This window comes from Oncorhynchus gorbuscha, linkage group LG07, assembly GCF_021184085.1.
Source record: "Oncorhynchus gorbuscha isolate QuinsamMale2020 ecotype Even-year linkage group LG07, OgorEven_v1.0, whole genome shotgun sequence".
NCBI lineage: Eukaryota > Metazoa > Chordata > Actinopteri > Salmoniformes > Salmonidae > Oncorhynchus > Oncorhynchus gorbuscha.
Window position 1 is genome coordinate 62,722,571 of NC_060179.1, and position 13,833 is coordinate 62,736,403.

General features: G+C 43.7%; 1 protein-coding gene across 3 annotated transcripts in view; it reads left to right on the forward strand.

The window, feature by feature from the left end:
- The first annotated feature begins 938 nt into the window (after positions 1-938).
- Positions 939-13,833, forward strand: part of LOC124040186 (brain-specific angiogenesis inhibitor 1-associated protein 2-like protein 1) — a 48,321-nt gene continuing 35,426 nt past the window's right edge. For all 3 annotated transcript variants that reach the window (XM_046357117.1, XM_046357119.1, XM_046357118.1), the window contains exons 1-3: positions 939-1,217; positions 2,394-2,469; positions 2,832-2,918. In XM_046357117.1, the coding sequence (XP_046213073.1) occupies positions 1,155-1,217; positions 2,394-2,469; positions 2,832-2,918 (226 nt within the window). In that variant the 5' untranslated portion in view covers positions 939-1,154. The remainder of the gene's footprint in view (positions 1,218-2,393; positions 2,470-2,831; positions 2,919-13,833) is intronic.

The following is a 13,833-nucleotide window of genomic DNA, read 5'->3' on the forward strand; positions in this document are numbered from 1 at the left end:
AAGCTTGTGGAAGGCTACCCGAAACATTTGACCCAAGTTAAACAATTGAAAGGTAATGCTACCGAATACTAATTGGGTGTATGTAAACTTCTGGCTCACTGGGAATGTGATGAAAGAAATAAAAGCTGAAATAAATCATTCTCTCTACTATTATTCTAACATTTCACATTCCTAAAATAAAGTGGTGATCCTAACTGACCTAAGACAGGGAATTTGTACCTGGATTACATGTCAGGAATTGTGAAAAACCGAGTTAAATGTATTTGGCTAAGGTGTATGTAAACTTCCGTCCGGACTCTGACATGGCTTGTTCTGATATTTTGTCATTTCTTTCTTTTTACTTTTTTATTGTTTTCGAGGTATTATTACTGCGCTGTAATAATATTTCACTGCATCTGCAAATCTGTCTATGCAACCAATAAACTTTGATTTGATTTTGATTTGATAACAACAGCAATGAACCACAGCATAATTGAGCTTAGAAGATCCCTTATGGAAGAACCACATGAATTTCACGTGACCATATGTCAAGTGTTCCAAAAACAAGTTTTCACATGTGAAATTTGACTTGAAATCATGTGATTTTCCAGATGTGAAATCGTGTTTTTTTCTGTAGGGATGTTTACATGAGACTAATGGGGGAGTTAATTGATTTTAAAATATTGTTTGTTTATTTATTTGGATCCCCATTTGCTTTTGCAGAAGCAGCTAAACCCGGGGTGGTTCACCCTGATTTTAAAGTAAGCCTATTGTCATTTAAATGCTTCCGAATGCGATAACAGAACCGCCCCGGGAGAGTGAGCCATAGGGAGTGACTGAGCACCCAACCCCTGTTGCCAATACCGAGTTGATCCACCGGAAAGCACAGCACCGAAAGTGCTTGACTATAGCCGTGACGTCACGGATCCTACCTTTTCTGACTCCCGCCCCTCCGACACACACACGGTGAAGTTTGACAGTCTCCGTTCAGGCAGCGCAGCGGTTGATGCCGGTTTGTTTGGCCACTGGTGCACAGTTGCGCTTCTGCTCTCAATTGTAAACTACTCCTGGAACAACTAAACAGCCCACCCTTGGATTTGAAAGGAATTATATAGACTTCGAGTGATTGGCTTTGGTTTATTTATTTTTTTGTTCCATCTTGCAGAGACTGAGAAATGACTGCCAACATGTCTCTGGATCATGACGATGTGAATAAACTGACCGAAAGTACATACAAGGTAAGCCGGCTTTTTTCCCCTCGTCATCATAGCTCCCCATTTCTCCACCATGACCTTGGCTACATAATAACAGGGTTTTCATTTGGCCATTGTCCATCGTCGCCTTTGGCAATAGCAGTAGGCTCCAATTAGCTTCAGATTAGGGCCCACAGTTATTATAGGAGATACATATACCCATTCCATAATATGGCCATACATTTGCACAGTGTTTACCATTAGCGCACGTGTAAACTGTGCCCGTGATTTGTTGAACGCAAAACGCAGTGAAGTAGCCTACAAAGTAACTTTGCCTCTCAACTGAAAAAAAAAAAAACAATAGATTTGTAATTTGTCAAGTTCAAATTTGACCAATCATCTTGTTAGTTCATCAATTATAAGGCAATACGGTGCACATAAGGCAACATCTCATGCCCCAACAACCCCACCTATCCAATACTCCTCCAGGTGAAGTCGAAAGTGTCATTTTATTAAATTATACATACAGTTTAGGACCTGCCACAGTTTCAGCTGAAGAGAAGAGTGACGATAAACCTGTTTCTCTCTGTTTCCCCCCCCCCTTTCTCTCTCTCTCTCTGGCTGGGTGCAAGCAGGCCTAACACATACCTGGCAGTTCATTGTTCTGTTGAGGGTGTGCCTGGGGAATTTAAACAGGGACTCCAGTCCTGAACAGCATTTTATTGTGGGCCATTTGAATAGGACGGGGATTGGGTTTGGTTCACCCTAGCCTGCTGCTGCAAATACTTTGTGTCGGACTTTGTGTCGCACATAGCTGTAAAGTGTGAAGGATCATGTTAATGATTAAAACGTTTTATTTCAGCTTGGTGTTATTTATAGAATTAACACAAACATTGCAAGCTTTATTTATGATGACATTAAGACAATCATGTATGTGGTTTATGTATTGGCTTATTATTGGTTTCTGTGTATATAATCCACAAGAGAATTGGCCATTGTTAATACAAAGTACGTTTTCCCACTTGACATTGGTATAAAAATAGTGTTGTTTAAACAAGCAATTTCAAGAATAGTCACACTCAGTCCCTGGCCAAGAATAAACAGGTCTTTGATTGTTCTGTAGTTTGTTTTTCTCGTCTGTGTTCTCCCAGCTGTAGTTCATTCTCTCTCCTCTCTCTCTCTTTGACCGTCCCCCCCCCGTCCCCCCTCTCTCGCTTACAGAATGTGATGGAGCAGTTCAACCCAGGTCTGAGGAACCTGGTTAATCTGGGGAAGAACTATGAGAAATCTGTAGCCGGTAAGAACATGTTAATGTTTTCTACCCAGTACAGCCAGAGGAGGATGGGTCTGAGTCTGGTTCCTCTCAAGGTTTCTTCCTTCTAGGGAGTTTTTCCTTCTTTGGGGATCTAGGCCGGATTACTGTCAAGCATCTTATGACAAATGTTGTTATAAACAAGGGTTATACAGCATGAATAAAATGTGATTTATCATCCCAATATTTTGACATAAGTGAATTAGATGTCTCACATGATACACAACAAGTTAACTTTTACACTGTGGTTTCAGACACAGGCATGGCTAGCACAAGGGTCTGAATAGGGTATCATGTAGGTGTTGGTGAGATCCATTCATATGATTATATTGTTTGTCTCCTCACAGCGATGACTCTTGCTGGGAAGGCGTACTTTGACGCTGTGTCAAAGATAGGAGAGACTGCTTCCGTGTCCCCTGTCTCCAGAGAATTAGGTAAGTTCACACACACACACACACACACACACACACACACACACACACACACACACACACACACACACACACACACACACACACACACACACACACACACACACACACACACACACACACACACACACACACACACACACACACACACACACACACACACACTGTAATGAAACTATCATTAGTACTATATACAGGTTGTTATTCCTTCTCTCTGTGGTGACTCACCACCCATTATTGAGGTGACCTATTCTCCCAGGTCTATGTTTTTATGATCCATTAAGTAGCTTCTTATCAGTGGTGTAAAGTAATTAAGCAAAAATAGCTTTAAGTACATCTTCATTTGTTTTTTTTGGGTATCTGTACTTTACTTTACAATTGATATGTTTGACAACTTTTACTTTTACTCCACTACATTCCTAAAGAAAATAATATACCTTTTACTCTATACATTTTCCCGGACATCCAACATAACTTGTTACATTTCGAATACTTAGCAAGACAGGAAAATGGTCCAATTCACACACTTATCAAGAGAACATCCCTACTTCATCTAATCTGTCGGACTCACTAATGTAACTGTCAGGACCCGGTTACGAACCCGGGTCTCCGGAGTGAGAAACAGTCACTTAACCAACTGAGCCATGAATAGTTGGCAGAACCCAGAAGATGAGGCAGACACAGCAGTACTTGAGACGGTGTATGTAATGAAGTAAAAAGTGAAGTTCTTCAGGAAAACATGTAACTCCACAACCTCAAAAGGAATTCCACAAGAACAAAGGTAATCCTCCAAGACAAAAAAAAGGTAAATCCACAAGGTGGAAGGTAAAGCACAAAAAGCCTCAAAAGATACTCAAAAATAAACAAACAAGAACAAAAAACAGAATTCCACAAGAGAGTCCACCGGGATCAACAAGAGTTCACAGAGTACTAGGGCTGGGTGCTAACATACAAACACAGAGCAAAGAACTGAGGAAAACAAAGGGTTTAAATACAATCAGGGGAAACGAGGCACAGGTGCAAATAATAATGGGGATCAAGGGAAAACAAAAGGTCAAAAGGCACAATGGGGGCATCTAGTGACCAAAAACTGGAACAACCCTGGCCAAATCCTGACAGTAACGGCGTTCGTCTGTTGAAAAAAGAGAGTCGGACCGAAATGCAGCGTGTTGGTTACTCATGACTTTAATGAAATGAATCACGGTACATGAAATAACTGAATACTAAATACAAAAACAACAGAACGGAACGTGAAACTTATTACAGCCTATCTGGTGAATACTACACAAAGACAGGAACAAACACACACGAAATACAAAGCGAAACTATGGCTCCCTAAATACGGTTCCCAATCAGAGACAACGAGGATCACCTGACTCTGATTGAGAATCGCCTCAGGCAGCCAAGCCTATACATCACCCCTAATTAGCCGCGATCCCAAATACTACAAACCCCAATACGAAAACAACATATAAACCCATGGCCTACCCAAACATATAACAAAAACACAAAATACAATGACCAAGGCGTGACAACTAAAAACACATGCTTTGTGGCCTCCTGGGTGGCGCAGTGGTTAAGGGCGCTGTACTGCAGCGCCAGCTGTGCCACCAGAGACTCTGGGTTCGCCCCCAGGCTCTGTTGTAACTGGCCACGACCGGGAGGTCTGTGGGGCGATGCACAATTGGCCTAGCGTTCTCCAGGTTAGGGAGGGTTTGGCTGGTAGGGATATACTTGTCTCATCACGCACCGGCGACTCCCGTGTCGGGCTGGGCGCAGTGTGCGCTAACCAACGTTGTCAGGTGCACTGTGTTTCCTCTGACACATTGGTGTGGCACATTGGTTGGATGCGCGCTGTGTTAAGAAGCAGTGCTTCTTCCGTTGTGTATCGGAGGATGTATGACTTTCAACCTTCGTCTCTCCCGAGTCCGTACGGGAATTGTAGCGATGAGACAAGATAGTAGCTACTAACAATTGGACACCACGAAAAATGGGTCAAATTTTAAAAATAAATAAAATAAAAACACATGCTTTGTTTGTAAATTATGTCGGAGTGTGCCCCTGGCAATCTGTAAATAAAAAAATAAGAAAATCGTCCAGTCTGGTTTGCTTAATATAAGGAATAGCTGAGTAGTTTCTTCCTCTCCTGTAACTGAGCTAGGAACGACGCCTGTATCTTTGTAGTGACTGGGTGTTTTGATACACCATCCAAAGTGTAAATAATAACTTAATTAACAACAATAACTTCAAAGGGATATTCAACGTCTGCTTTTTAAAAAACTCATCTACCAATAGGTGCCCTTCTTTGTGAAGCCTTGGAAAACCTACGTGGTCTTTGGGGTTTAATCTGTGTTTGAAATTCTGAGGGACTGTACAGATAATTGTATGTGTGGGGTACAGAGATGAGGTAGTCATTCAAAAATAATGTTAAACACTATTATTGCACACAGAGTCCATGCAACTTATTATGTGACTTGTTAAGCAAATTCTTACTCCTGAACTTCTGGGAACTAGGCTTCCCATAACAAAGGGGTTGAATACTAGCTTTTCATTTTTAATGAATTCGTTGTTTTTTTTTATTTAAAAAAATGTCTAAAAACAGAATTACACCTCTGACAGAAATTCTGTAGTTGACCCGTGGATCCGGGTCGGATCTGATTTGATTGTCACAGGTCTTGGGTATGTGTAATTAGAACTGATTTGCCAGTAAGGACCCGAATGTGACTCCTGCAGTAGAAAGAGAGAGAAAATTGTCTAATTTATACTGCTGCGGCTTTTCATGAGATAGGCGCGTGTAGCTTGTTGCTTTTGTCGGCTAATCACAAGTCATCAAAACTGCACTAGCCTCTGGCTCTGTGTGTGTCATTGCAAGCAAGCGAAAAGATCAATGGAAGATGGTATTAAAATGATGGAATTGAAAGTGAAAGGATATGTTTCAACGACCCAGATTGGATGATAAATGACCCAGCTTTGGCAGCTAGAGGTTATACTAACTAGTACGAGTTGGCTTGGTTGCTGCTGTCTCGCTCTTCCTCCTCCTCGAGCCACTCGTGTCTATATGGAGACCCGACACTGTCTATATGGGGCCTGATCTGATTAGCCTTGGGTCCATTCGGACCGTGTCTCCATGTTAAAACATATATTTATTCGGTAGGGTCTGGGGGAGGAAAGCCCTGGGTCCATTTCAGAACCCGTCTAACTTTTTGGACCCAAGAAGACCTCTCGTGTGAATACTTTCTGAAGGCACATTCTAGGCACATTCTATATTCATATTTAACATTCTTAGCCTGGTAGCAGATCAGTTTGTGCTTCTGGCCAACTTAATCTAACATTCCAAAATGGAACACCAGCATCCGAAACGTTTTGAATTCGATGTCTGGAGCTGTTCCTACTCTATTTGTATGGTTCCTCCTCTTCTGCTCAGACTGGCCACAGCGAGACTGGCCACAGTCAGCGAGACGGTGTGAATTATCTCACGTGTTACACAGAGTAGGGCAGCAAACACACAGAACAAACAGACTGACAGAGGAGGATTGTATTCCCACCATCATATCCCTTTTTCTATCTATCTATCCCTCCATCTGCTGCCCTTCTCTCCTCGTCTCCTCTCAGGGGTTCAGAGTAAACACACTGAGCAAAAACTGGTTGAATCAACTTGGTTTCATGTCATTTCAACCTAAAAAATGTAATGTAATGGTTTGGGGAAAAAATGGCACTCAACTTTGAACCTAAATCCAACTTAACCAAATGTAAATCAAAAGGAAACGTTGAACTGACGTCTGTGCCCAGTGGGAAGCTTGTAATTGTTGTCAAGATAGAGGTTGAGGGGCCAGAGCTAGAGATGAGGATGTTGATGGATTTTTCTAACATTTTGAGTGTGACCCCTTGTTAGATATATATATATATATATATATATATATATATATATATATATATATATATATATATATATATATATATATATATATATTTGGGAACATTTTCATGCTTCAAGTTATACTAGTAGACCAAGCGCAGATGTCACAGTGTGACTGCAAAAGTTACCTCTGGCTCTGAATTGACTTCACAATGACTCTCATATTGATCAAATCCACTAACATATTGCTATGAGTAGCCTTCCCTCTTATAAATGCTTTGTAAGGGTTTTAGGGGATGACATTTAATTTCACTCACTAGGTAAATAGAGTAGTGTAATAGAGCAGCATCTGCATCAGTCAGTGAGTTTGGCACTTCGTATACCCAGTACCAGTCAAGAGTTTGGACACACCAAAATCCCTTGAATGAGTAGGTGTGTCCAAACTGTTGACTGGTACTGTACGTAGAATGGCTATTCAAAAATTCTAATACATAATGCTTAATTGCAGTTTGTGGGAAAACAAGCAAATATGGTGTTGCGAATCATTGTACAATCAAAACCGCTGTGAAATATATTTTCCATAACCAAATATATTGTATATTCAGCTGTTTGGACACAGTTTCTAAACCCAGAGAAGCAACATTGCAAGATTTCCGGAAATGCTTGCGAAACAGACCAAACAGACCAGGCCGGGTTTGGGGTTCGAGAAGTCAGTGAAAGAAATCTAAAGGCACAACCTAGATCTGAGCCAATGTCTTACATAGTTAGTTGAACATGTTATTACTCCAACCTCGTGAGAGACAAAATGACATCGCCTACAAGTGTGATCAGAGATTTCTATTGGAGAATCTTCATACTGTACTGTCTTTGGTTTGAAGCTGCTGTACGAAATCAAAAGTAAAAGATGCAAAAACAAAACTTAAGAACAGGAAGCATAAGTAGCACACATAAAACAGATCTACCACTTCTTACACTTGCTTTCAATGAGAATGACAGATCTAGTATAAACCCATTTCTATGTGAATTTGGTCTGGTCGTCCAAAAAGTGACATATTGCAGCTTTAAATACCCTGTAGTAATAGTACAGTAGTAGATGATCCACATCACTTCTAACTAACTACCCACAGAAGCCCATGTAATCTCATGTTGTCTCAGCTTTCATCTCAGGTTTCAAACATATTCTCACCCTCTCAGGTTTCAAAACAAATCCCTGAGTCTATATTTTGTCACACAGATTAGTTTGTACATCCTTTTTGGATGAAAAGAAAAGCAATCTTTGGATCCATAGCCTTTTTACAATGATAGGTGTAAGATCCTGTGTTTTTTTCCGACCACATGACCTGACCAGGATGCACTCTGGCCCTACTTATAGGCTGCAACTAGAGTTGTCCCTTGTTTGGCCTTGTAGTCAATAAATACTTCAGGCCCTAATAACGATAGATAACCAATAAGGGACAATATCTACACAATATGTAAGCTCCGTTCTGCTTTATGACAGGCCTGTGTGACCTCCTGGTTGGTGCTGTGACATTGTGAAAGGTAAGTGGTGTTGTTAACCGAGAGAACAATCAGTTACTCTCTTAATGACTTGCCATTGTTTGAAAATGACAGCATCGACTGTTAACCTCTGAGAGACATTCCCGAGTGCTTTCACTTCAAATAAAACTGCTGGGCTTTCAGATGTTTTAGATGTGTGAAATCTAAATGAAATAACTTTAAACAGACTATCTGACATATTTTTATGTAGTCTATCACCAACTTTCCTCAACTCAATGGGAGGTATTCATAGAATTCTAAGTACAGTCCATGACTCCATTCCAACTCAAGTTAATGGAGTGGTTCTATTTACTCCATTGTGGCTCAAGGGAAAAGAGCAGTAAAATGACCTGGCTCTGCAAACAACAGGGGCAGAAAGAATCCGTGAGGGAGCCCAGACTGCTAGACTCCTTCCTGGCATTCAGTGTCATGGAAAGACCTGATTGTGGTGAGAAACATATCTCTCATCACAAGTTACATACTTTACATATATCGTAATACTACTTTATGGCTAGGTTTTTAACATCGCTGCTATCATAAAATATCTCCAACTGGTTTATAGTATGTGTAGGGACATTCATTTTTTGGGGGTGAGGGAAATAATGAACTGGCATGATCACAACAATCTCATATCAGTCCTCCATCAGTCATGTGCTTGTAGAATGTCAAATAATGTGTTTACTTTTCAAAGTGCAGTGTTTCCCGTATATGCGTTTAGCTGCGTCTCACACACACACATGTACAGTGCATTCAGAAAGTACTCAGACCCCTAGACTTTTTCCACATTTTGTTACATTACAGCCTTATTCTAAAATTGAATAAATAGTTATTTTTCCTCATCAAGCTGCATTTGGGGAGTTTCTCCCATTCTTCTCTGTACTGTACATCCTCTCAAGCTCTGTCAGGTTGGATGGGGAGCGTCACTGCAAAGCTATTTTCAGGTCTCTCCAGAGATGTTCAATCAGGTTCAAGTCCCGGTTCTGGCTGGGCCACTCAAGGACATTCAGAGACTTGTCCCGAAGCCACTCCTGCAATGTCTTGGCTGTGAGCTTAGGGTTGTTGTCCTGTTGGAATGTGAACCTTCGCCCCAGTATGAGGTCCTGAGCGCTCTGGAGCAGGTTTTCATCTACGATCTCTCTGTACTTTGCTCTGTTCATTTTTCCATCGATCCTGACTAGTCTGCCAGTCCCTGCCGCTGAAAAACATCCCCACAGCATGATGCTGCCACCACCGTGCTTCACTGTAGGGATGGTGCCAAGTTTCCTCCAGACGTGACACTTGGCATTCTGGCCAAAGTGTTCAATCTTGGTTTCATCAGACCAGATAATCTTGTCTCTCATGGTCTGAGAGTCCGTTAGGTGCTTTTGGGCAAACTCCAAGCTAGCTGTGATGTGCCTTTTACTAAGGAGTGGCTTTCATCCGGCCACTCTACCACAAAGGCCTAATTGGTGGAGTGCTGTAGAGATGGTTGTCCTTCTGGAAGGTTCTCCCATCTCCACAGATGGATGGGAGTTTGGTGGTTCCAAACTTCTTCCATTTAAGAATCATGGAGCCCACTGTGTTCTTGGGGACCTTCAATGCTACATAAATGTTTTGGTACCCTTCCCCAGATCTGTGCCTCAACACAATCCTGTCTTGGAGTTCTACAGACAATTCTTTTGACTTCATGGCTTGGTTTTTGCTCTGACATGCACTGTCAACTGTGGGAGCTTATATAGACAGGTGTATGCCTTTCCAAATCATGTCCAATCAATTGAATTTACCACAGGTGGACTCCAATCAAGTTGTAGAAACATCTCAAGGTGGTCATGTCATGCAGGTGAAAGAGGACCCAAACGCGACTTAACAGAAACAGAGTTTATTAATGTTCAAAACGGAACAACTGAAATCCTCTAGATTTGTAGAGGGGAAAACAACTGGAGAAACGGCCACAGACTGCAGGTCGCTGTCAGGTAGGCGCAGGCCGTGTCGACTGAGACACCTGCTCACACGCAGCGTCTGATGAAGGCACAAAACACGACAGGACAGGGTGATACACAATCACGGCAAAAACACGACAGGACAGGGCGAAACGCAATCACAGCATGGTGAATACAAAACAAGGAACCGACGGAACAGGAACGGATCACAAAGGAATAAATAGGGAGTCTAATCAGGGAAAGGATCGGGAACAGGTGTGGGAAGACTAAATGATGATTAGGGGAATAGGAACAGCTGGGAGCAGGAACGGTATAACAGAGGGAAGAGAGAGCGAGAGAGTGAGAGAGGGAGGGGGAGAGAGAGGGATAGAACCAAACAAGACCAGCAGAGGGAAACGAATAGCATGGGGAGCACAGGGACAAGACATGACAATAAATGACAAACATGACAGTACCCCCCCACTCACCGAGTTCCTGGCGCTCTCGAGGAGGAACACTGGCGGCAACGGAGGAAATCATAGATCAAACGGTCCAGCACGTTGAGAAAGAACCCAACTCCTCTCCTCAGGACCGTAACAAAAACGATAAAAAGGGAAACTAGGGTACTACTCTAAAAAAAAAAAAATGAGAACTAGGGACAGACTGAGACACAGCAAGGGCAGGGACAAGAACAGGAGAGATGCGATGGCAGGGAACAGACTGAGACCCAGCAAGACCAGGAGCAGAAGCAGAAAAAAATTACCAGACTTCTTCTGCGCGCAGTCTGAACACGCAGCCACGAAACGGCGCGTGTCACGCTCCTGAGTCGGCCACCAAAAGCGCTGGCGAATAGACGCAAGAGTGCCTCGAACACCGGGATGACCAGCTAACTTGGCAGAGTGAGCCCACTGAAGAACAGCCAGACGAGTGGAAACAGGAACGAAAAGGAGGTTGGAAATAAATTTTTTGGTCTGATAGGACAAGCGCGCGGAGACGCAGTGTGCGTGAGTGCTTGCTTAACCTGTCTTTCAATTCCCCAGACTGTCAACCCGACAACACGCCCATAAGGAAGAATCCCCTCGGGATCAGTAGAAGCCACAGAAGAACTAAACAGACGGGATAAGGCATCAGGCTTGGTGTTCTTGCTACCCGGACGGTAAGAAATCACAAACTTCTGAAACGAGCGAAAAACAACGCCCAACGAGCTTTGCTCTGGGCATTAAGTCGTTTGGCAGAACGGATGTACTCAAGGTTCTTATGGTCTGTCCAAACGACAAAAGGAACGGTCGCCCCTCCAACCACTGTCGCCATTCGCCTAGGGCTAAGCGGATGGCGAGCAGTTCACGGTTACCCACATCATAGTTGCGCTCAGATGGCGACAGGCGATGAGAAAAATAAGCGCACGGATGAACCTTATCGTCAGACTGGAAGCGCTGGGATAGAATGGCTCCCACGCCTACCTCTGAAGCGTCAACCTCGACAATGAATTGTCTAGTGACGTCAGGAGTAACGAGGATAGGAGCGGACGTAAAACGTTCTTTTAGAAGATCAAAAGCTCCCTGGGCGGAACCGGACCACTTAAAACACGTCTTGACAGAAGTAAGAGCTTGAGAGGGGCAGCAACTTGACCGAAATTACGAATGAAAATGATAAAATTAGCGAAACCTAAAAAGCGCTGCAACTCGACACGTGACCTTGGAACGGGCCAATCACTGACAGCTTGGACCTTAGCGGAATCCATCTGAATGCCTTCAGCGGAAATAACGGAACCGAGAAAAGTAACGGAGGAGACATGAAAAGAGCACTTCTCAGCCTTTACGTAGAGACAATTCTCTAAAAGGCGCTGTAGAACACGTCATGAACGTGCTGAACATGAATCTCGAGTGACGGAGAAAAAATCAGGATATCGTCAAGATAGACAAAAACAAAAATGTTCAGCATGTCTCTCAGAACATCATTAACTAATGCCTGAAAAACAGCTGGCGCATTGTCGAGACCGAACGGCAGAACCCGGTACTCAAAATGCCCTAACGGAGTGTTAAACGCCGTTTTCCACTACCCCCTCTCTGATGCGCACGAGATGGTAAGCGTTAAAGGTCCAACTTAGTAAAGCACCTGGCTCCCTGCAGAATCTCGAAGGCTGATGACATAAGGGGAAGCGGATAACGATTCTTAACCGTTATGTCATTCAGCCCTCGATAATCCACGCAGGGCGCAGAGTACCGTCCTTCTTCTTAACAAAAAGAACCCCGCCCCGGCCGGAGAAGAAGAAGGCACTATGGTACCGGCGTCAAGAGACACAGACAAATAATCCTCGAGAGCCTTACGTTCGGGAGCCGACAGAGAGTATAGTCTACCTCGAGGAGGCGTGGTCCCTGGAAGGAGATCAATACTACAATCATACGACCGGTGAGGAGGAAGGGAGTTGGCTCCTCAGGACCGACTGAAGACCGTGCGCAGATCATGATATTCCTCCGGCACTCCTGTCAAATCGCCAGGTTCCTCCTGAGAAGTAGGGAGAGAAGAAACGGGAGGGATGGCAGACATTAAACACTTCACATGACAAGAAACGTTCCAGGATAGGATAGAATTACTAGACCAATTAATAGAAGGATTATGACATACTAGCCAGGGATGACCCAAAACAACAGGTGTAAACGGTGAATGGAAAATCAAAAAGAAATAGTCTCACTGTGGTTACCAGATACTGTGAGAGTTAAAGGTAGTGTCTCAAATTTGATACTGGGAAGATGACTACCATCTAAGGCAAACATGGGCGTAGGCCTGTCTAACGGTCTGAAAGGAATGTTATGTTTCCGAACCCATGCTTCGTCCATGAAACAACCCTCAGCCCCAGAGTCAATCAAAGCACTGCATGTAGCACCCGAACCGGTCCAGCGTAGATGGACCGTCATAGTAGTACAAGATCTAGATGAAGGGACCTGAGTAGTAGCGCTCACCAGTAGCCCTCCGCTTACTGATGGACTCTGGCCTCTTACTGGACATGAATAAACAAAATGTCCAGCAACTCCGCAATAGAGGCACAGGCGGTTGGTGATCCTCCGTTCCCTCTCCTTATTCGAGATGCGAATCCCTCCCAGCTGCATGGGCTCAGTCTCAAAGCCAGAGGAGGGAGATGGTTGCGATGCGGAGCAGGAAACACCGTTGATGCGAGCTCTCTTCCACGAGCCCGGTGACGAAGATCTACCCGTCGTTCTATGCGGATGGCGAGAGCAATCAAAGAATCCACATCTGATGGAACCTCCCGGGAGAGAATCTCATCCTTAACCACTGCGTGAGTCCCTCCAGAAAACGAGCGAGCAGCGCCGGCTCGTTCCACTCACTAGAGGCAGCAAGAGTGCGAAACTCAATGGAATAATCCGTTATGGACCGTTCACCTTGGCATAAGGAAGCCAGGGCCCTAGAAGCCTCCCCACCAAAAACTGAACGGTCAAAAACCCGAATCATCATCCTCTTTAAAGTTCTGGAATCTGTTAGAGCAATCAGCCCTTGCCTCCCAGATAGCTGTGCCCCATTCTCGAGCCCGGCCAGTAAGGAGTGAAATGACGTAAGCAACCCGAGCTCTCTCTCTAGAGTATGTGTGGGGTTGGAGAGAGAACACAATCTC